This window comes from Nuphar pumila, chromosome 3 (genome assembly GCF_984573655.1).
Source record: "Nuphar pumila chromosome 3, dmNupPumi1.hap1.1, whole genome shotgun sequence".
In the NCBI taxonomy this organism is placed as follows: Eukaryota; Viridiplantae; Streptophyta; class Magnoliopsida; order Nymphaeales; family Nymphaeaceae; genus Nuphar; species Nuphar pumila.
Window position 1 is genome coordinate 20,022,813 of NC_143251.1, and position 22,824 is coordinate 20,045,636.

The 22,824-nt window shown below is 35.8% G+C and overlaps 1 protein-coding gene across 1 annotated transcript in view; it reads left to right on the top strand.

Moving 5' to 3' along the window:
- Positions 1 to 345: 345 nt before the first annotated feature.
- The window catches only part of LOC149842207 (FIP1[V]-like protein), an 80,807-nt gene continuing 58,328 nt past the window's right edge, over positions 346 to 22,824 (top strand). Inside the window, exons 1-2 of the mRNA XM_089998995.1 lie at positions 346 to 1,349; positions 14,244 to 14,473. Of these exons, the coding sequence (XP_089855121.1) occupies positions 471 to 1,349; positions 14,244 to 14,473 (1,109 nt within the window). The 5' untranslated portion in view covers positions 346 to 470. The remainder of the gene's footprint in view (positions 1,350 to 14,243; positions 14,474 to 22,824) is intronic.

The following is a 22,824-nucleotide window of genomic DNA, read 5'->3' on the forward strand; positions in this document are numbered from 1 at the left end:
ACAGATATATCCCCAAGAAAAACACGATAAATTTTGCCTAGTTTGAAAATTATCGCGGTTTTATGACAATAATATCATAGTATCATGTTATTAATGTGATATTTACATTTTATATGTATTTTTTATATCTTCAATGCTAGTCATATATTTTTATATATTTTCTGACATATATATTTGCCATTTAAATATACCGATATTTCCCAAGATTTTATCGTAAAAGCAAAATTTTTGAATTTATCCAGCCATTTTGTTTTCCGAGAAAATCCCGATAACGAGATCTAGGACTGGTTTTTTAATCTTCTCTCACTAGACGTGTGAGCGCAGCGCTCTGACTCTTTTCTCCCTTCGTTCCATTCCTCCCTCCCTGAGAGAGAGAGAGAGAGAGAGAGAGAGAGAGAGAGTCCCTTCATCCTCTACTTGCTTTAAGGGCCATCGTCCTCGTCCTCATCATCATCTCCCTCTTTAGTCGAATGGATGCCGAAGACGAGTTCGGGGATCTCTACACCGACGTCCTCGTCTCCTCTGCCCTTCCTCCTCCTGCGACTGCCCCGCTCTTAGGCTCCGTTTCCTCTTCCGCGAACCTCAATCTCAATTCTTCGGTTGATTGCCTCCAGGACGATGAAGACGCCCTTCATGGGGTCCCCAACCCTAAAACCGAATCCGCCGCAGCCCCAAGGGTTCTACCCGGGAAGCAATCTGCTCCAGATTTGGCGAATCTTGGATCAGGGAGTTTTGGGGTTTCAGCTTACGGTGAAATTCGATCGCTCGAGGCGTCGGGAGATGGAGGAATCGGCAAAATCGATGGAGTTGGGGGAACTAATGAAGGGACTAGAAACGTCGGAGGAGTTCTCCAAGATTTGGGTGGTGATGGTGTTGGTCAGTTGAATTCGGAAATTATTCCGGGTATTTCGAGACCTAATCTTGCAAGCGAGGGCCTTGCGGAAGCCGGAGATTCGGACGGCGCAGGTCGGACTGGCGGCGTTTCTCAGGTGAAGGGGGACGCGAGCAGTGAGGATTGGGATAGTGATAGCGAGGATGACTTGCAGATTGTTCTTAATGAACAGACTGATCCGGTTGGTGTTAATCTTGAGAGGCAGCGGGAGATGGGGAGAGAGGACGAAGATGACGATGGGGGCGATTTGGTTATTGTTGCCGGTGATGCCGATCAGCTTCATCACCAAGCTATGGAGGAGCAGGAATGGGGGAACGAGATGGCTCAACTTCCATCGGAGGGCGAGAAAAAGGAAGCGGGGGAAGCGGCGAAGGCGAATGGAGTCGTAGCTGGTGCTATCGGGGGAAGAGTGGGTTATAGTAATCATGGTTATCATCTACACCATTCACAGTTTAAGGTCTGTTTCTGTTTGTACTTTTTTCTCATTTTCTTGGTTCCACAGTTCACAGTAATGCTGTAATGGAGATGGTTATTGCATATAAGTGGGTTTGTTTATTTATGTGCCCTGTATCTTTAGTATCCCTGTTTTCTTTTTAGGTGTCCTCGAGGAGTTACAACATCGATCATTTGTTGAGTTTGCTTATAAATGAGGGCTTATCTGGCCTTCTTGGATGTATTATTTGGAGGCAAAGTACATTACGTATTCAAAGTTGTATTAATATTCCTAAGACGTGGTGCAAAATTAAAACTGTGGAAAGTAATCACTTAGAAAGGCTTTTAATGATTTCTTGTAGCTTCATCATTAGTGAAAATCATCTGCACGCTTCTGCAAAGAGCCAAAGATCTACTTTGTGGCAATAGGAGCATTATGTTGTAGATGATCATTACATATGTCACTTAACTAACAAGTTGAAAACTTTTCTCAGGGATCATCCGATATGTCATTTAACTAACGAGAGAAAAGGCTTTCTTGAACCCTGTAATTGAAAAAATACGAAGATTCATCTCTACTAAAAGGTTTTGATTTACTCACTAAGGGGATCACACGTAATTGAGGATTGAAGCAATTGCCTCAATCGGTATCCTTCTTATAAGGTCCATGATGGATGCTAATGCATAATGATTCGTACTTATGCGTCCTGGTTATTCATGGCCTGCATAGGTGATTCACCAAGTGCTTTATTAATGGTTGAGTGGGCATTGCCTAGACAGTTAATTATATTGTACGGAATTGCATATATCTATCTATCTATCTGTCTGAAAAGTCATTTGGAATAACCTTCTAACGTGCAATCTGAAAAAGCATGCACTAAAGCAGATTTATGTATTGGCTAACCTTGCTCATCCAAAGTGAGTGTGCTGCTGAATGCTGTCTTGCTATTTATATGTTTATTCTGATTTTGGAATTTTACCTTTATTTTGTTTAAGATCATATTTTTTTTAACTACTGGATTTCATGATAAGCTGGGAGGTTTAAATAGAATTATTTTAATTAAGTCTTCTAGAATTTGTTAAGGACATTAACTTGTTTTTTCATCTTGATTAATTAGAGGTCAAAACAACCGATTTTAATATTCCAACCTGAAGTTATGTCTTCATTGTTTCCTTGGACGGCTACACATAATAGAGTTCTATTCCTCCATGTTATGATCAATGACAATTGGTCTGTGTTAGTTTATGGGTAAAAGGTAGAAGTTTTATCTACTGAATTTGTAAATTTTCCTCATGACCATTGCCCTGAGTGTTGGTTTATGGGTAAAAAACAGAAGTGTTAACAACTGAATTTGGAATTACCAATTATTGACAGGGTGTTTCTGAAGTTTGTTGAGGAAAAATTGGTAATTAGGTCACTATGACCAAGGGGATTATAAAAATAGTGACAAATATCGCGAGATTTATGAAAATCTCGCAATAATATTACAAGATTTATGAAAATCTCGCGATAATATCACAAGATTTATGAAATTCTCGCGATAATATCGCGAGAAATTGCCTGAAAGTTTAAAACGGCAATTTCTCACGAGATTTATGAAAAAACATAAATACCACGATTTAAACTCGATATTTACGTTTTAAATGGTTATTTATCGCGAAAAAACATGCATTTTTATTTTTAAATAATTTTTATTAATATTTTCTTATAAAAAATAAATTTCATATTTTTTAATTTAATTTTTTATTGCTGAGATTTTGCCGAAAAAATGGGAGATTTATGAAAATTTTTAAATTTCTTGCGAGTTTTTAAAAAACGAGAAATTGCCGTTTAAAACGTTTGTCACTATGATTATTAATTACAAGGGAGTCAAAGAAATTCTAGTTGCCTAATGAAGTCAAGGTTAGTCTCAAACAAAATGAAAGGGATCTATTGTGGCTATGTCACAAGGATGCTTCAAGCTACTGTTTCATGCCCTCTATATACTATTAATAAAAATTACACAAAAGCAATGTATCCTGTGTCATTTAGAGTCCGTTTGTTTCAACGGGCCCAAGGGAGTGCCCTTCAGTGTGAACAGGCATGTCCTTAGAAAAACCACCGGGTGTGCCCCTTCTTGTGGGAATGGGCTTCCGCACCCTCTTCTTTGGTGGGGAAGGATTTTCAAATGAAATGGCAGGCACTAAGGGAAAAGGTGGGCCCCACCATGGTGCCATCTGAGTGGCTGCATTAAATTTTCTTGTACGCTGATTGTAGCTTAAAAAATGTTTTTTTAAATGGTGCAAGATCATTGGACACCAAATGCTGGTTGGGATATTCAGTTTATAAGAAATCTCAAGAAAGGCATTCAGGAATGGCTGAGCTTGTTGAATCTTTTGGGGGATAGAAAGATAGGGCAAGATGATGATGGCATAACATGGTTGTGTGACAAGTTAGGTAAATTTTCTACTGCTTCTTGCTGTCTGTCATTGTTTCAGCATGGGAGTGGAAACCTTTCCAATTAATATATTATGGAATGGACCATTGCCCAGAGAAAAATGTTTTTGGATGGTTGGTGTCCTTGGTTAGAATTGTCACACAGAATAATCTGAAGAAAAGATGGTTCGGCCTTTCAAGTTGCTGTTACATGTGTTCATTGGATAAGGAAGTTACAAGGTGCATCATGTGAAGTTATCCCTTTTTTCAGCATCTTCTTAGATTAGTGTGGTTGGATATTAGCATGGACATGAAACCACACAGCTGCATTCAAGAACTGTTATTGTGACCGGTTGTGCTCTGGAAAAGTCAGATGTCAGTGTATATGGAAATGATGGTTCAAATTGGCATGGTGGTTCATGTAGATTGAAAGGAACTGCAGGGTCTTATAGGAAAAATACTCTAATGTGACCACACTTCATCATAGGCTGAAAAAAAAATTCTAGCATGTGCCTTGAAGTAATGGACCAATTCAGATATGGCTGGATCAAGCCCTCTATAATTACTATCAACTAGGGTTACCGGAAACTCCACATACATGTGGGAAACTCATTTCTGAAACCAGAAACCTTGCGTTTCCGAAACCGTTTCCCATCACATGGGAAACCTACTTACTTTATATGGGAAACTCATTTCCCTTTCTTGGGAAATATGTTTCCGTATGTTTCTTACATGTTTTCTTTAAGGAACTTTTTTTAATGAAAAGTTGAAATATATGTGTTATTCAAAATTTATATTACTTATTTTAGTTGTAATCAATGTACCTAGTTTGTTATAATATTTGGCAAAAAGTAAAGTTTATGTAAACTTATAATATTCTTCACTCATTGTTGGCATTTTCACTTTTGCTCCACACACACACACATCACATTTCCCGTTTCACACGAACTTTAGAAAGCCTCGTTTCTCGTTTCTGTTTCCCAACACGTTTCTCGTTTCCATTTCCCTTCCTGGCAACCTTGCTATCATTGATTTTTAATCATGTAATGATGGATTTTCGGGTGGTATCTTGATTCTTGTCACCTTTTAATAAAAGTCTTATCTTTTCAAGAAAAAGGCCACAGAGCTTAAAAAGTTTTAAGTATGTTTTTACTTGAAATGGATATTGATATGGCTTCAACGAATATTGACATCAGTTTTTAATAAACATCGATACAGTTTCTCAAATAATTGGTCAGAGTTTCTAAAAAATTGATATGAAGATACTTACAAATTAAAATAATTAGATAGTAGATATACATATTTAATCAATCATTGTTGTATTATAATTTCTTTTTAAGTCATAATATTTAAAAGCCTTAATGAGAATAATGTCTTTGTAGAGTGACATTGTTTTTTGTAGGCAAAGATATTGATAGATACGAGTTTGATACTTGTTTATAATGTAACAGAAACAAGTTTCTATTAGAGATAGTGCCAATTTCTTAAGTACTTGGGGCAAGTTAAACATTTGATACTTGTATTTATGGTTTTCAAAACGACTTTCATGCTGGTATGCTTGATATGCAATACGCTCGAGTGTATCAAGTACCAATGCAACTTATAAAAGCAAAGAAGATGTGCACAAGAAGAAGCCAAAATGAGACTTCATTGCTCTTGTTAGGGTTATTACGTCTCTTATAATGGTTGACCCCTCTTTACATAACTTTTGCTGGGACAAAAATGCCCTTAAAATGTTAGTAATGTACGAACATAACAAATAGTGAAGTGTGGCAGATATGCCCCTCATTACATTAATAAAAATGGTGACAATGTCCTTAGCTCTAAAATATATACAGTATACTGTTACAAAACTATGTATGCGAGAACCTTTAACACAACTATGGTAAATATGGCTTGGTATATAAAAAATGTTCTTGCTTGGATATGCCAGGTCTTGCACCACCCCAGTGATTAATTGTTGGTTACACACTGGTGGTGATGAGGTGTCAGGATACCCATATCCTTTTACCTCTTGAAATGTGACAAACATGAAGCTCATGACTTTTGTTGAACTTGCATGTACACTCAAGTTTGAGATACCATGTGGAGGTTATTGTGTGTGTAAAACTTTGTTATTTTTGGAGCATTTTGGTTTGAGGGTACAACAACTAGACACTTCTACCACCCAACATCAGTATCTAGTTAACTGATGTTTTTAATATTTACACGGAGAAACCACCCCCAGGATCATAGACCTAGCCGTGCTGACTCCGCCTGCCATACTTACGGTCGCTGTCCTCGCAGCGTAAAACTCAATGGGCTTACCCCTTGCCCCCAGGGAGTCACCACGCTTTGACTTGCTCAAGGGGTGACACCCATGGGATTTGAACCTAGACCACCTGCCTAGTGGCCTAGGTCCCATCCCACTACACCAAACCCCTTTGGGGCAGTATCTAGTTAACTTATGAAGGCCAAAAATCTAGTTAGGCCTTGTTAGCACACATTGATGCATATCAACATGGAGACTGACTGTGGGGGAAATTTAGAGAAACCTGTTTCTATGCTCAACAAAGGGCCTAAATGTGCACAAGTACAAGTCCTCAAAAGAACAACACACAATCCAATCAATGGAAAATACATAAGATTACAAGAGACATTAATGAACACATGCAAAAGAACACAAAAAACATAAAAAATAAGTCTTTATTGAGATAGAATGCTTAGGAAAGTATTAGGGTAACAAGAGGGAGAACACCCTTATTTATACACAACACAAGCAACACATAGAGCCATTGGGACCTCCCCAACGACTCTATGAGCCTTTTACTTGAATGTCCTCAGCCCTAAACTTAATTACTAAGTTAAAAAAATAAAAGGAAAAATACAAAAAGACTATTGTGCCTTTGATGGGCACAACCTATTACAATACTGTGAAAAGATTGAAGTACCCCTAATGGGTATTTCCTATTACAATATCATAAAAACTAAAAATGTATATATATATATATATATATATATATATATATATATATATATATATATTACAACATAACACTTTCCCTCCAACTTATGGTTGGAGCACCAAAACCGGGGAGGATCCAAGTCTTCATTGGTAATCTTCACCAAATGCCTTCATCGGCTATCTCCATCTTCATGATCTGATGCATTAAAAACAAAATTTATTTCTCAACTCATATCATTTTTAAAAACCCGCGGAGAGAATAAAACAAAGGTTCCAACTACACAAAGAAAAATATCCTAACCAAGGTTGTAAGTATTGTATTGTAACCCGTATTGGTCGGGTCCAAAATAAGATATGTATCGTAAAAAAATCACAAATTTTAAAAAAAATAAATTTTTTTAAAAGAATCAGAAAATAGCAAAAATTCTAAAAAATCAAACACAAAACAATGATGAAATGCACAAAATGCAACTATAAAATCACATACGAAGCATTTATGTCGCTATGAGATGCATAAAACATCATCAAACATCAACTATCTTACAAGAACAATGCAAAATATTAAATATCTTGCAATTAAGAACATGTCACAAGACTCATACTTTCATATTACATAAACAACAATATTATGGCAATAGTTGAACTGAATTTTCAATTGGTTTTCACTCATTATTTGAGTGCCTCATTGCCATGCTGGATCATCTGATGCTATCTTTGTTGGAGGAGTCTGGAGCCTGATTTCTATCTTAATATAAATCTCTAATTTTCGCTGATTCAACTTCGCGATGCAAAAATTTTGTGGAGGGTAGCTTTTTATTTTACTCATAATAAAGATTTTATATATTAACCTACTTCCTTGAGTGAAAAAATGGTGAAAATGCACTTTTACTTTAGCAAACTGCAAAAGGCCTCTTCCTTGCACACGGATCGGCCCCCAAATCATTCTCACGACCTCTCTAATAACTTCTACACAAATGAGAGTCGGCCCTCAAGAGGTCTTTAAAACCCAAAACCGAAAAATTACGATTCAGTCATTTTTTAAGTGTGTTGACCTTGTATCGTACAATACAGTAAAATAAGGCCTGTATTGTATGATACACACTCATATCATGATACAAGTGTGTATCGTATCGCTATTCCTCATAGTAACGATACGTATCGTACCGTATCGTACGATAGAGAAAAACATTTTAACTTTTAACACAATAGATATAAATTAGTTATAGGATATATGTATATATTTTCAAAACAAATATATTTTAAATAAGAATAACACAAATTAATATATATATATATATATATATGGTTAAGTTTCCCAACAAAACATAAATGTACTATAAACTAAGCAATGAGTGAGACATGTACCTTAAGCAATAATTTTAAAATTTAGAACTATTAACAACAATTCAAGCAAGGTACAATAACCATTAAGATAAACACAAGGAACATGCTTTAAACTCAATTTTTAAGAATTTCTTATTTAGACAATCATAACCATAAAAACAATATATTTTTCATAAATTCTGAACATAGTAGAATTTTGATTACTAAAAACCAAAAAACACGCACATATTAGAAACAAAAATATCAATAAGATATAAACAATTTTGCAATAATGTCTCAAAGGCTTGGGTAAACATTTCAAATAAGATACCACTCATTGATTATGCTAAACAAAACACGACAAAGTGTATATCAAATGTAAAAACTCAAAGGAGTTCGCAATAAACAAGGAATTAATTAAATTCATTCAAAACATGCAAGACAACGAACATAGAACAAATCTAAATATCCTTAACATATATATCCAACATAAAATTAAAGCATATTCAATGCACATAATAATGCATAAAATTTTTACAATGAATAAACATTTTTCATACAGGAAAAAATGGGCAACGAAAAAGATTAAAAAGTTCATGGAGAGATTTTAAAAATCTCACATTTAACAAATTATAACCAAATGAATGATATTTGCAAATCTCAACACCAATTTGCTCATTACAAGCAATCACCTCTTATGACCTCCAACTCAACATTCTCAAAATTCAAGTGTATCAAAAACACAAATGTCAACAATAACCATACCAATGACCATGCACCAACAATACCGACTATCTAAATTGACAATAAAAACCAGCTACAACCACAAGCGGTGCACATCCCTCACCTCACAAATGATTGTAAAACTATAAATAATGCCACCAGCTGCAATGGGTACATATAACTCACTACAACCATGGTTGTAAAATTGATAAAAAAATTATTATCCAACAAAAAAAGGTCACTTAAATAAGAGGAAAGAGCGGAAAAGCAATATGGGCAAAAATACTGTAATGAAGATAAACTAATGCCAATATGCAAGAAGATTTTAAAAACTATATTCAAATCAAAACAAAAATTTTTGTAATAATATGAGATTTAATCCATAAAGACCAAAATGATCACAAGTAAATAATAATTGAGCCATCACTAACAAAGATCGTTACGAACATCCTATAAACAAGAAAGGCTAAATAAGCTATTGAGTGATACAACTCACTCATAAAACCAAATGTCAATCAGAGCTAAAACAAGTTCCAATACAACATTCATAAAATTGACAATCTGTATTGACAAGAAGATAAATGTGTGCAAATAACTCACCTCGACAACTAACTCTAGCTCCACAACACTGAGGTGCACAAAAAAGCAATTGAGTGATACGATTCACTCATAGAATCTTAGGTCAATCAACTGTCAGTCAAAGCCAAAACAAGTGCCAATACAACACTCATAAACTTGGCAATTTATACTGACAAGAAGATAGAGGTACACACATAACTCACCCCAACAACTAACTTTGTCTCCACAACACTGAGGTGCACACATAACTCACCTCTAAAATGCTAAACAAATAATAATGGATATTTCAAATAGAAAAGTGATGGACTAAGCCAAATAAAGAGGCAACTAGGAAATCCTTGAAAGACACATTCCAAGGAACAAAAACCGATTTGACAAAAATTTTTAAATCAAATGAAATAACAAGTGTTTGAATCCTCAAATGAGTTTAGTAAAAACATGCAATCATATGACAAGATAAAAAGACCACAAATGAGAGTCTTCAACAAGAATGTCCAATAGATACAAAATGGACAAGAACAAAAGTGAACCACAAATGGTACAATTACAAAACCCATAAAGGGCATACACAAGGAAGGCTCTCAAAAAAATCACAAATTTTATTAATACCAACTATGTAAAAAAAACATAATACTTGAATCTCATGTGAGGTAACATGATGTAAAAACATGTAAGATAACATTTACTAAGGAGCCATGAGTCCAAGTGATATTACAATCACAAGGCACAAACCATTCAAGTGCAATGAAAGCACCTCCCAAGAGGCAAGAAAACAAGCCATAAAGGGGCACAACCACAAGGGCCACTAAAGAGCCAAGGGAACAAAACAAGCATAAAGAAAAAACATTATATCTAAAGATCAATATGATCCTATAGATCTAATGCATGGCAAGATACAATATTAAAAATCTAACCAAGGTAAGAATATGAATATGTTATTTATAACGAGACCATATTGAAAACTTCTAAAGTGCTTACACATGGAAAAATTCTTTATAATATATTATCAAATGAGACTACAAAGAATTTTACACAAAAGATAATTTAAAAGTTTGCAACCCTCAAAACGAAAAGACATAAATTGACATTTATAACCATGAAGTGTTCAAATAAAGCATCTAAGTGTCAATAACACATAAACTCAAAAAACACTAGATCACATACTTACATATTAGATAAAGAGATTTATAGAGGCACACACATGCATAAATATTATTTCACAAGATAATATAAGCCTTATGAGAACATTTTAATAAATTAGCACAAATATGAATGCAATTTAAATCTAACAATAATTTTGAATTTTTTAAAAGATTTTAACAAATAAGACCATATACCCAATCATTTGCTAATAAACACTCATAAAAACAATGGAGATTTCAAAAAAGTTTTAAGAAATAACAAATATTTTTTTTAAATATAAGAAAAATGGGTGTTTTTTTCATTCATAATGCATGAAATAGACAACACAAATAACTAAAAGATTTAAGATGCATACCAAGTCTAGATCTCCTTTGAATCCAAGCCATATGTCAATCAATATTTCTTCACGAGTCAAGAATCTGAACCAAGGAATCCCCAAAACCTAAATAGACAAAATACCAAGAAAATTTTCTTGGCTCTGATATCATGTAATAAAAGAAGCAAAAGTACAATGTGCACAAGCATAAATATAAATCCACTAAGGGATAATACAAAGGCACTAAGACACTACACAAGCACAAAGTGCATACAATGGCTACAAAGAGCCTAAATGTGCACAAACACAAGTCCTCAAAGGGGAAACACACAAGCAATGCAACAATGGTTCAGCAATAGGTCCACCTGCACTCCACATAAGAATCCACTTAATAATAATGGCAGGCTAGTGAGTCTTAAATAGGTTTTATTTACATGTTTGCCACACCATACTTCCTGTCCTTGTGATCTATTTTATTTCTAATGAACCAGTTTTTTCATGTTATTATGTAAAACATGAATTCCTAACATCAACTCTCCAGTCCTACTCCTTCCTCTCTTTTGAAAGAGCTTCAATGCATAATCCAGCCTCTAACTCTCTTTGGAACATAGGGAGGACCAAATATTTAGAAGGAAGTGATCCCATTTTCTAGCCTAAAATATTGCCTAGTCTCTTTGCTTCACCAGTAAAGATGTTAATAGGGTAATCTCTGACTTGGAACAATCAACTTTTCATTTCTCCCATCAAATAAAAAATAGTGAAATGATATTTCAAAATGTTTTAGAGGGGTCATTAGCTTAAAAAAAAGCTCATCAACAGAGAATATAATGAAATATTCGGAGGGTATCTATGGAAGGCTGGTCCTTCAAATTCACCATTATCTTCTGCCACACTTGGCCCTCTAGACAGTCTTTCATCACCACTAAAAATAGGGGGAAATCAGATCACTTGTCCTAGTTTTTCTTGAGCTAATATTTTTTGTTTTCTGGAGAACCATTAATGAGCATAAGAAAACTGTTTTTTTTGTTGGTTTAATGGGTTAAATTGAGCTGTATAAATAAAAAAGCTGTCTGCTATAGTCTACAAAGGGAAAGTTATAATGCTAAGTAAGATGGTGAACATAAGCTGGGTGTCTTAGTTTGTTATGTGTATTTTGCATTGAGCAAAATGCCTTATGTTTGAGAAATTGCCAAGGCAATGGCAATTTGGTAAATTTTGAATGTTGCAAAGTTTTTACAATCTTGCATGTAATATTCTATTTTAATTGTTTTTGAAAGAGAACTGTTTCTTTGAGGACACCTTCTTTATTGCTAGAGATCAGGTAGTTTTCTATTTGATCAAGTATGCTGTTTTAGCATTATTGTGGTGTCTAGACATTGTGATCCATGCCTAAAAACTAGATCTGCATCCATAGCAATTAATTATGCATGCATTTATCAATTGGCTTTGGATGTATTTTATATTATCAACCACTTCACATTGTTCACGATATGTTCTAAATGTGATGTGTTAAGTGCCAAACCTTGCAGTACAACATTGCCAAATGTTTCAGTAGTTAGAATCTATGATACAAGAAGATGATGAGTTTGAGAAGGATCTTGCTAGCAGGATTTGAGCTGACTGAGTGAAGTAGCAACATGCTAATGGAGTGATATGTGATAGACAAGTGCCTCTATGATTAAATAGTAATCTCTAAGGTGTTGTTTTAAGACCAGAACTCATACGGTGTTGGGTGATAGGCAACTCAAACATCTTGTAGAGATGTGTATGTTAAAATGGATATGTGGAATAACAAAAAAGGAAAGGATTATAAATGCATATATTTGAAGAAGTCTAGGGGTATTGTCAATAAAGAAAAAAGTCAAAGAATTTAAGCTGGTTTAAACATGTGCAAAAACCTCTTATAGCATCAACAATAACGGTTGACATGCTGAAAGTAGAATTGTTGACATTGGAGGGAGATGGTAAAAGCAGCTATGAAATATTGTACGCTGATTTAGGCTATATCTCTAGATAGGAAGGAATTGAGAAACAAGAATTGTAAAGCCTGCCCATGTAGTTAAGATAAGGCTTGATGATGATGATGAATTGATGATGGTGTGCTAGCGCTAGAGGCTCGTATTTAGAATGGGTAATAACCTACATGGTGGAAATGAAAGAAGCTATTTTGTTATGGAACCATGTAGTAGTGAAATGGACTTGTCGGTAGGAAGGTGGCACTTAGTGGAATTTGTGATGTATTTCCTTGACGTTTCTAGCGATATCCTATATTTTTCCCTTAACTACAAATGGCCCATTCAGTCTTTTTGTTATTTGTGCTATTTAAACTGAGATGTGCAGATATAGTTAGTTTAATGTGCGCTTTACTTTGGTAGTGACTGAAAATTTTGGGGGAGAAAAGGAAAGCTGTTTGAACACAGGGCAACAATATGAATCAAGGAAAGTCTTCTCTTCATCTCCACTTTTATTCTTGTTTCTTCCCATTCCCTGTGTCTGATTGTGTATATAAGCAATGTTATTTGAGAATTTGGGAATGCTGGGTAGGGTTCTGACCAGGGGATTGGATTTCGGACACCTATGAACTATGTTTAAGCTGATGTTCTTTTTTCACTATAATGTTGGAGGGAAGAAATTTTTTTCTTGGATGTGGATTCTTCAAATCAAAAGTTGAGTTTTTTTGGGTTCACAATTGGAAGGAAGAACCTTTTTTTTTTTAAATTAAGAAAATGATATTGCAAAAGTGAAAAATTGGACTACCATGTGGGGTTGGAATAGCAGAGGCAGTTAGAGGCTTTTAGAGGCCATTTTAATTTTAGAGATTATGATTTTGATTTAGAACAGATGCACTGACCAACAGCCAGTTTGTTTCTTAGACTGGTAACATGTATGCTTTATCAGTATGTTATTCTGGTGTATTTTTTGAAGAAAGCAACTTCTTGAAACCATTTTTCCTTTCTATAACTGCTGTATGTATTTTTATTAGGTAATGCAGCCATTAAGATCTTGGGTCCACTTGATGTTTATCAACTCATATGTGAGTCTTTGTTTTCTTATCGTAGGAAGCCAGCTGAACTCAGATTATCCTGCCACTTTTTAGCATAAAATATGGGTACTAACATTAATATGTATGATCATTCTCTATTTTGTTGTGAGCACCAAAAAATGAAGGTTAACCATTTCTCTTGGTATTTGTTAATGTTCTGCACCTGCTATGTAATTCTGCTTTGAATTTATACATGTCTGTGGTTAGCTTCTCTCCTTGTGGAATGGCATGTAACAGCAGTTAATGGTTTAATGATCTTTATAGAAAATTGGTACTATTTTAAAAAACATGATAAAAGTTAGTTTCTCCGGTCCCTGTTCTTCACATCAGTTCAAATATAATATATATGTATGTATATACACAAACACGTGCACATGCTTTTTAAGATTTAACATGTGATTATAGTATTTGGACCATGCCTTTTATGTGTAGTATGTGCGACCCGGTGCTGCAACTATGCCTGGAGGAGCTGTAAATGGTCCTGCTAGTGCCCCAGGTCAAGTACGGCCTACTGTTAATGTGGCCACAGTTTCAGGCCGTGGGAGAGGTGACTGGAGACCTCTGAAAAGTTTTCATTCTGGATTTGGTTTGCCAGCTTGGGCCCACCATTCTGCAGGGCGTGGTATTAGTACTGGTTCAGAATTTACGCTTCCATCTCACAAGTGAGGCTGTTAAATTTTGTGGCAATTAGTTAAAACTTTAAGTTATTTTTCTTTATTTTTAAGAAAGGTGGCTTTGCTATCTTTTTTTATTTTTATGTGATTTGGTAATTGGTATTTACCTTAGTTATCTTTTACTGTCCTTATCAGTTGCCTATATATTGTCATATAATTGTCTTTATCTTGTGTTACAGAAGTTTAATTCCTTTATCTGTCCCTATGCGTGAGGATAAGCTTAAGGATGTTTCAAGTAATGGAATGGAGATTGATTCTATTCCTTTGTTTCATTATTGTAAATCTTATAATAACTTTCTTATGTAGTGTTATAGGTGCTTTCTCTTCACAAATAAGTTTAAAACAGTCTAGTCATCATATGTTTAGCTTGTCTATGTGCATGCATGTGTGCATATATACATGTATCAAGTGTTTGATGTGTTTTCAAGTTCATGCATGCATTTTCAAAATTTTAGATAATCAATAAATCTATTTATGCATGCATAGATAATCTAATTTTGAAGCACACATGCATGCTTTTGTTTAAATTATGTGATGCATGTAAACATGTGCGTGAAATTTTCATTTGCAGTCTCATGTATGTGTGCTTGTCCAAGATATGAGTAGGGCTAGTAAATGAACTGAGCTGCTCACAGCTAGTTTCTGTTTGGCTTGTGTGAAGCTCATGCGAGTTTGTCGACTGTGCTTAGTGAGTTGAGATACGAGAAGCTTGTGTATGATAAGTGAGTTGAGCATGAACAGCAGGTGTTCGGCTCTCAGCTCATCTAGGCTCATATAGATGATTGTTGGTTGTTCAACTGCAGAAGTGTGCCCTAACCTATTTTCATTTGGAATAAAATTATGCTCATCAGGCATGTTTTGTCTGGGATGCATACTTTCACATTGGCTATTTATTATTTGCTCTAAGAGGTTAAGAAAGATTTTCCAAGATTTCCTATGGAGGGGGAGGAGACTAAGTCGCACGGACTCGGCTAGGGAGGCGACGCACCCGCGTCGACACGCCCTGACACGGGTGCGGCTTCGGACACGGGCCAGACTCAGTCAACGAATCGATGCCGAGTCTGTCCTCGTTTTGGATTGGGTCAATGTTGACCGAGTCCAAAAATGTCCATTTCGAAATAGGTTTTGGATCTGGGTCAGGTCCGGATTCGAACCCGATCCAGATCCAAACTTCATCCCGAACCCTAAAAGGGGTTTACGACAGGAGGAGGGGCTTACCCTGTCGATTTTGGCTCCCCCATCCCCTGCAGCTTCCTCCTACACTCACGCCAGCGATCCAGACTCCGACGACGGTAGCCGCATGCGACGCCAACCACTGTCTCCCCCTTTCCTCCGTCAACAGGTATGCCCCCCATTCCCTCTCTCTCTCCTCTTCGTCCGGCATGGGGCTCCCCCTTCCTCCTTATTTTTCGGCAGGTGGCGGAGCCCCTTGCCTCCGCCCCCTGCCTGAAAAAAAGAACGAGGCAGGGTGGTTCGCCCCTGCCTTGTTCTTATTTTCCGGCAGCCCCCCCTGCACCCGCCCCTCGTAGAAGAGGGGCTCGGCCCCTCCTCGTTTCCCTTTTGTCTAGCGGGGGTAAGAAGGAGGGGGTTCAGCTGACAGGCCGAGCCTAGCCTTGCCCGCCGGACAAAAGGGAAACGAGGAGGGGCCGAGCCCCTCCTCTGTGAATCGGAGGCACAGGGAGGGGCTGAGCCCCTCTTCTGCAAGCAAAGGGTGTAGGGAGAGGGGGGGGGGGCTGCCGGAAAATAAGAACGAGGCAGGGTGCCCCCTCCTTCCCCCACTCCTTTTTTATTTTTGCTTTAAAATTTACAATCTTTATGTGTTAATTTATTGTTATATATATATATATATATATATATATATATATATATATATATATATATATATATATATATATATATATATATATATATATATATATAAAATTGCGCCGCACCCGTGTCGCACCCGCACCCATGTGACATAGGGAGGAGAGAAACAGGTGGCTTACCACTTATTTCTTGGAAGCAAGTCACTCTACCCTTGATTGGGGGGGGGGCTGGATAGAAGGGACCTAGGGGTCTTAACAACGTTGTGAAAAGCGTTGAGGCATAGCGAAGCACTTCATCAAAAATGAAGCGCAAAAATTATTATCATTAATAACAATATGAGCAATGTTCTTAGTATCAGACTTCTTATAGTAATTAGATGCTCTAAAATTTGAAGACAAGAACATCAGCTTCAGCTCTTTCTTTTAGCATCCAATACTATGAAGCGTGAGATATGATGTGGCAAAACAAATGATGATTGGACGTAATTCTTTGTGAAATTTCTCATCAAATTTAATATCCATGCATGACTATAGATGGATTTTGTGATTTTCTTTGCCTTTTCTATTGTATATTTAAAGATTGACTTCTTTTCAAGATCTTCTAACATCAAATCCAAACAATGCGCCATATATGGTGTCCAAAAAAATGTTTTACCTGTTAACATATTCTCAACTGTCACATAATTTCCTTTTCTTATGCTCCCTTAGATAATTATGAAAAAACCTTTTCTCTTCAGGTGAAACACTGTCGCATCAGCTAAATGATGTTTCAACCTTGAAATGTCACCTGTAATCTCTCTCTGACAGTAGTTGCATATTACATGCATTATGAGTTTCTTATCTTGAGTGAGAATCCTACATCTCTTCCCATTGTTCAACTGCAACAATGCAATAACAAAAGACGATAAAAACTCAAAGAGTTCTAGAAACAAAGAATCAATTACTATTTACATATAAAACATAAATATAGTTATAAAAACAAACAATCAATTACAATTACATATAAAGCACAAATAAAGAGGTAGATAAACAAATCAATGAATTACTAAATCTTCAAACAACCATTCTTAGTAGATAACATGAAAAAAATACAAAATAAAATTAAAATAAAAAAACTTGAGTCAATGCTTTATATAATCCATTGAATTTAGATTCATACTCAATAAGAACCAACATATATTACACAAGCAAGTGATCAGATCACATCCATACAAAACTAACTGCCTTCTTCATATCACATGCTCCTTTTGAAGTATTTATAGGCATATGAAAATTCTTTTAAAAGAAAAGAGGGCCTATGTTGTTTCACACTTTTTTAACATTCACAAACCAAATTCCAATTTCTAATACATTTACAAAGAGCAAACTAACTCCAGACATAATGTGCTTGTCATGGTATGCTTCAAATGCCATCCTACTCTATGCCACAAACACAATTATCCAAAATATTTAAGAAAATGAATATATTAGCAAGGAAAACAGCAAGGCCGCTCATAACTATGATCATACCAAAGTCTAGCAATTTATTGAATAGATACACCTTTAACAAAGTTATGGGGTGGGGGTGGGGAAGGAAAACATAAATCAACTGGAACAATAAAAGCATATCAGCACATTATTGTGTAAAGCATACGCCATATATGTTAATCGATCATATACATCTTTTCCTTGTAGTGAGATATTTGATAAATATTTACAAAAAAGAATTCATGTGCTACAAAAAACATTGAAAACTCTATAAATGATCCAAATTGTGTACTAACTAAACATGAACCAATCCCAAGTCATAAAGGTTTATGCAAATTGAATCTCCATAAAGAAATTGAGAGACGAAAGAGAGAGAGAGTACCTATCTCCTTCTTCCTTTCGGTAGAGAGAGGGAGAGCGAGAGACGAGAGAGACAACGAGAGTGAGAGACAAAGAGAGAGCGAGAGATGAGAGACAATAGAGATAGAGATAGAGAGGGAGAGACAAAAAGCTTAGTTATGAAAAGTGCTAGTCGGTGCCTACGCAGGCGACCCCAAAAGGGACTAGTTGGGTCATAGGCGGGACTTGGCGGCCTAGGTGAGACCAAGAAAACAAAATATCAAGAAAAGCATAAACATTACAATAAATAGTTAACTTTAATAACAAAGATATGATTGTAATTATGAATTAATCTTACGTATATAATAATAGTGTAAAATATCATAAAATTGCATAGCATTGAACGTATAAGATACACAACACCCCCCAACATGCACACACATATGCAATTTTATGAAGTGTGTGTGAAAAACATGGGCATACATGTAAAGAACCAAAATAAAACAGGAGGAAAAAGGAAGAAAAAAAGAAAAAGAAAAAATGGGAAAATGGGAAGAAAAGAAAAAGAATAAGAAAAGGAAGAGACTGGAGGTGCGAGAGGAGGAAGAAGAAGAAAAAAAGAAGGAAATTTCAAAAGAGCAAAAAGAAGGAAAAAAGGAAAGAGAGAAAGGGGAAAAAGACAAAGAAGAAGAAGAAGAGAAAGAGGAAGAGGAAAAAGAGAAGAAGGTGGAGGGGCAAAAGTTGGACGAAGAAGAAAATGATAGTTAAAAAAAAGAAGTTAAAAAGGAAAAAAGAAAAAATAAAATAAAGAAAGAACAAAAAGAAAAGGAGAAAAGAAAAAAAGAAAGGGTTTGGGTCAGGAGGATGAAAAAAAAGAACGAAAAAAGAAAGAGAAAGAAAGAACAAAAGATAATGACAATCATGTCCCCACGACCTAGGCGCTGCCTAGGAAATGCTTAGGTGAGAAAACAGGGCCTTACTGCCTAAACCCATAAGCCTAGGCGATAACCTTATGCCCAACCCACGAAGGGGGCGCCTAGGCATCACTTTTGACAACTAAAAGAGAGAGAGAGAGAGAGAGAGAGAGAGAGAGAGAGAGAGAGAGAGAGAGAGAGAGAGAGAGAGAGAGAGAGAGAGAGAGAGACTTGGGCCTCCTCTCATTTTGGGTCAAATAGGGGCTTTGACCTCCATTTGACTCAAAAACCATGAGGCGCGCCTCGCCCTGAGACGTATGCCTCAGCCTATGAGTTGCACGTCTTAGGGCATTTACGCTTTTTCAGCGCACCTCAAGGCTCAAGGGGCCTCACCTTGTGGTGAGATGTGCCTTTTGTGCCTTCATGCCCGCTTTTCTCAACATTGTGTCTTAATATTGCTTTTATATCTAAGTGTTGGAGGCTTTTCCATTTAAAGAATGGTGGGAAAGTTACTGAAGAAAAAAAATTGATGTTAAAGGGTGACCTTGGCAATGGAGGAAGGATTCTAAATGTCCAACTACCATTGTGTCACAAAGAGAGCTCCAGCTAACGGTATCAATAATCAAAGGCTTTAGTTCAGGTCTATTTTCAAAAGGAAAGAATGATTCCTATTGTTGACCATTGAGTGCAATACTTTATTGGAGACTATCCCACATTCATGGATCCTTCTACCTTTGATAAATGTACCTTATGAGGGGGTTATGAGGTCCATAAATTTTAGTAATCTTTTTGACAAGACTGGCCACAATTTTATACACACTCCTGAGTAATGAGAGGCCTGAAATGACTAATGTCCTTACCAGCAGGTCCTTAGGCACTAAAGAAGAATAACAGTTTATTTGATAATGTTGAGCAAGATACCATCCGAGTGGAACTCATCCATTAAAGCAAAACTGTCATATTTACAGATATGCTATACCCACTTGTAAAATTCTAAAAGGAACCATTGGGATTTTGGGTCCTACCATTAGCCATTTACTAGATTGCCAGCCTGATTTCTTTCTCAGAGAATGAAGAACCAGCAGGTTCTTAGGTACTAACTAAGAATAACAATTTATTGATAATGTTGAGCAAGATGCCATTCCAGTGGAACTCATCCATGAAAGCAAAAATGCCATATTTACAGAGATGCCATACCCACTTGTAAAATTCTAAAGGGAACCATCGAGATTTAGGGCCCTACCATTATCCATTGACCAGATTGGTAATCTGATTTCTTCCTCAAAGAATGGAATCTCCAAAGCCAAAGCCTGCAATGTAGTCAATGTTTTATATGACTGGTTCCTATTCTGTCCTCGCTCATTGACTTCAGTGTTGGAACTCCCCTTGACAAACTATGTCACTTTTTCCATGATGTTCCCAGGAAAGAGATTTTGTTAGTTCTCTTAGAGGCTTGAATGTGGAAGAACCTAGTGTTTTGATTGCCATGTTTCAGCTAGTGAATTCTCACACACTAGTTCTATCTGATCTCCTCTTTTAGATGCCATTCAAAACTCCTTGCTTTCAGAACCTTGATTTCCTCCCCCAAGTGTTTATTTCTTCCCTGATTTGGATCTTACATTTTCTTGTGCAATTTCAATCAGTTGCTACTCCCAAGCAGGAATGTCTTTGAATCATCTTAACCCTCAACTTTGGACCCTTCATGGATATTGTGTCATATCGATTTAAGCTTCTGAATTAGTCTAAAGCCTGCCCATCTGCTCCTTATCAGTGCCTCCCACCGTTGGCACACCGTTTTAGTAAATCCTGGGACTCTCATCCATCAACATTCAAAATTGAAATGCCCTTTGTATCCTACATGTTTGCCTTATTTAGTGAAAATGACATCATGATCGAACACCATACAAGGACATATATGCTAAGTTGTACATGTATATATGTGTATTTTCATACATATATATTTTGGTTCATATTGTACATATATACATATATATATATATATATAATTATATATTCATATATATATATGTATATTTTATTTATAATGATGTAATAGGTAAATACCCATTAGGGGTATTTTGGTCATTTCAACCTTGTAATAGGCTGTGCCTATTAGGGAAACATTAGCTTTATTCTTTTCTTTTTGTCCTTTTCTGTAATTTACTGTTACAAGGCTGAATGAGCTACATAATATGTTTACATGCTTGTATGTTAACGTGATATGCAATATGATGATACAAATTACAACATGAGCTTATGATATGTAATTTGATGTTATGATGTGCATCTTAATAATATATACTGACCTTATGTGCTATTAGACATGATATACATGCTTGCACAGGTATATGCTTATGAATGAACATTCAGTTCAAGATTCGATCAATGCCAAGAGCACAAATGACTATGTTGCATATATGAATGAGTGTGTGTTGTGAGATATGAAAATACGTGCATGCACATATTGATGAATGAAATTGAGGTTCAAGGAACCTATGTGGTGCCATGTGTACACAAATGAGTTATGTTTGGTATGTAATTTCCAATGTTGATATAGGTATGTCATATGATGAATTCGTGCATGTGATTATGAAAATCCTATGCATGTGCATGCCTGCTCATGAATGCATGTTGAGCAGGGGTTTTAAATGAGAACCAGGACATACTAAATGCAATGTGGAACAGTCCAACAACTATATTTATAGCTGTTGGAAGAGTCCAACAACTCTATTGAGGTCTCCCTCTATCTTGTTTGTGTATAAATAGGGGTTTTTTATTTTCTTTCATTTTCTAATGCTTTTCTTAAGCATTCATGTTCAATAAGATAAATATTTTTTATGGTTCGTGTTCTTTTCTTTAGTTCTTTAATGTCTTGAATGCACTTAGTGCTTGTGTTGCGCCTTTGTGCTCTTATATTGTCCCTTGGACTTATGTATGTGAAAATGTCTTCAAAGATACTATGTGCACAAGAACACTAAGTTCTCAATGTGTGATGTGTGCACAAAGGCACAAGAAGAACACTTGGAACAAGTGTGAACAAAGGTACAAAAGATCACAAATGTACAAAGGCATAAAAATAATACATGATCTTTATTAAAGAGGAGAGAGCTTTTGCTAAAAGCTTAAAGAAATACAAGGGGGGCGAACCCCTATATATACAAGATGTGAGGCCTTGGAGGGGCTCCACATATAGACGTTAGAGCCCTTCCAAAGGTCACAATTGTGACCGTTGGAGGGGCCCAACGTCTATAATGTGGCCCCCCCCAATGGTTGAAAATAAAAGCAAAAAGAAAAAAAAAGAAAAAATAATAAAAAAAGTAATTACAATCATATTCCAAGGAGAATATGCGTAAAAGTGAAAATGACAGATTTACCCTTATCGGGTATTACAATATATATATATATATATATATATATATATATGTATAGATATTTATATAGTTTATATTTTAACAATGTATGTGTATATGCACTTTGTGTTTATGATCTTGTAAGCCCTCAGAGGCCCTCATTTTGTATTTCTGCATATTTTATTACATGGTATCAAAGCCAAAAAAAGATTCTTGGTATTTTTCTTCTTTTGGGTCTTGGGATTCTTTGGTTTGAGTTCGTGCTTCGTAAAAGATTCGTGATCGTTGTGTGGCTAGGATTCAAGGGAAATCTTGACCCGATATGTATTTTATATCTTCAAGTGTTACTTGTGTTATCTATCTCATGCATTATGCATGAGAAAACACTCATTTTCCTTATCTTTGAAAAATCATTTGTTAATTTTATAAAAAAAAACTAAAATCTTTAAATGTTTAAAAAA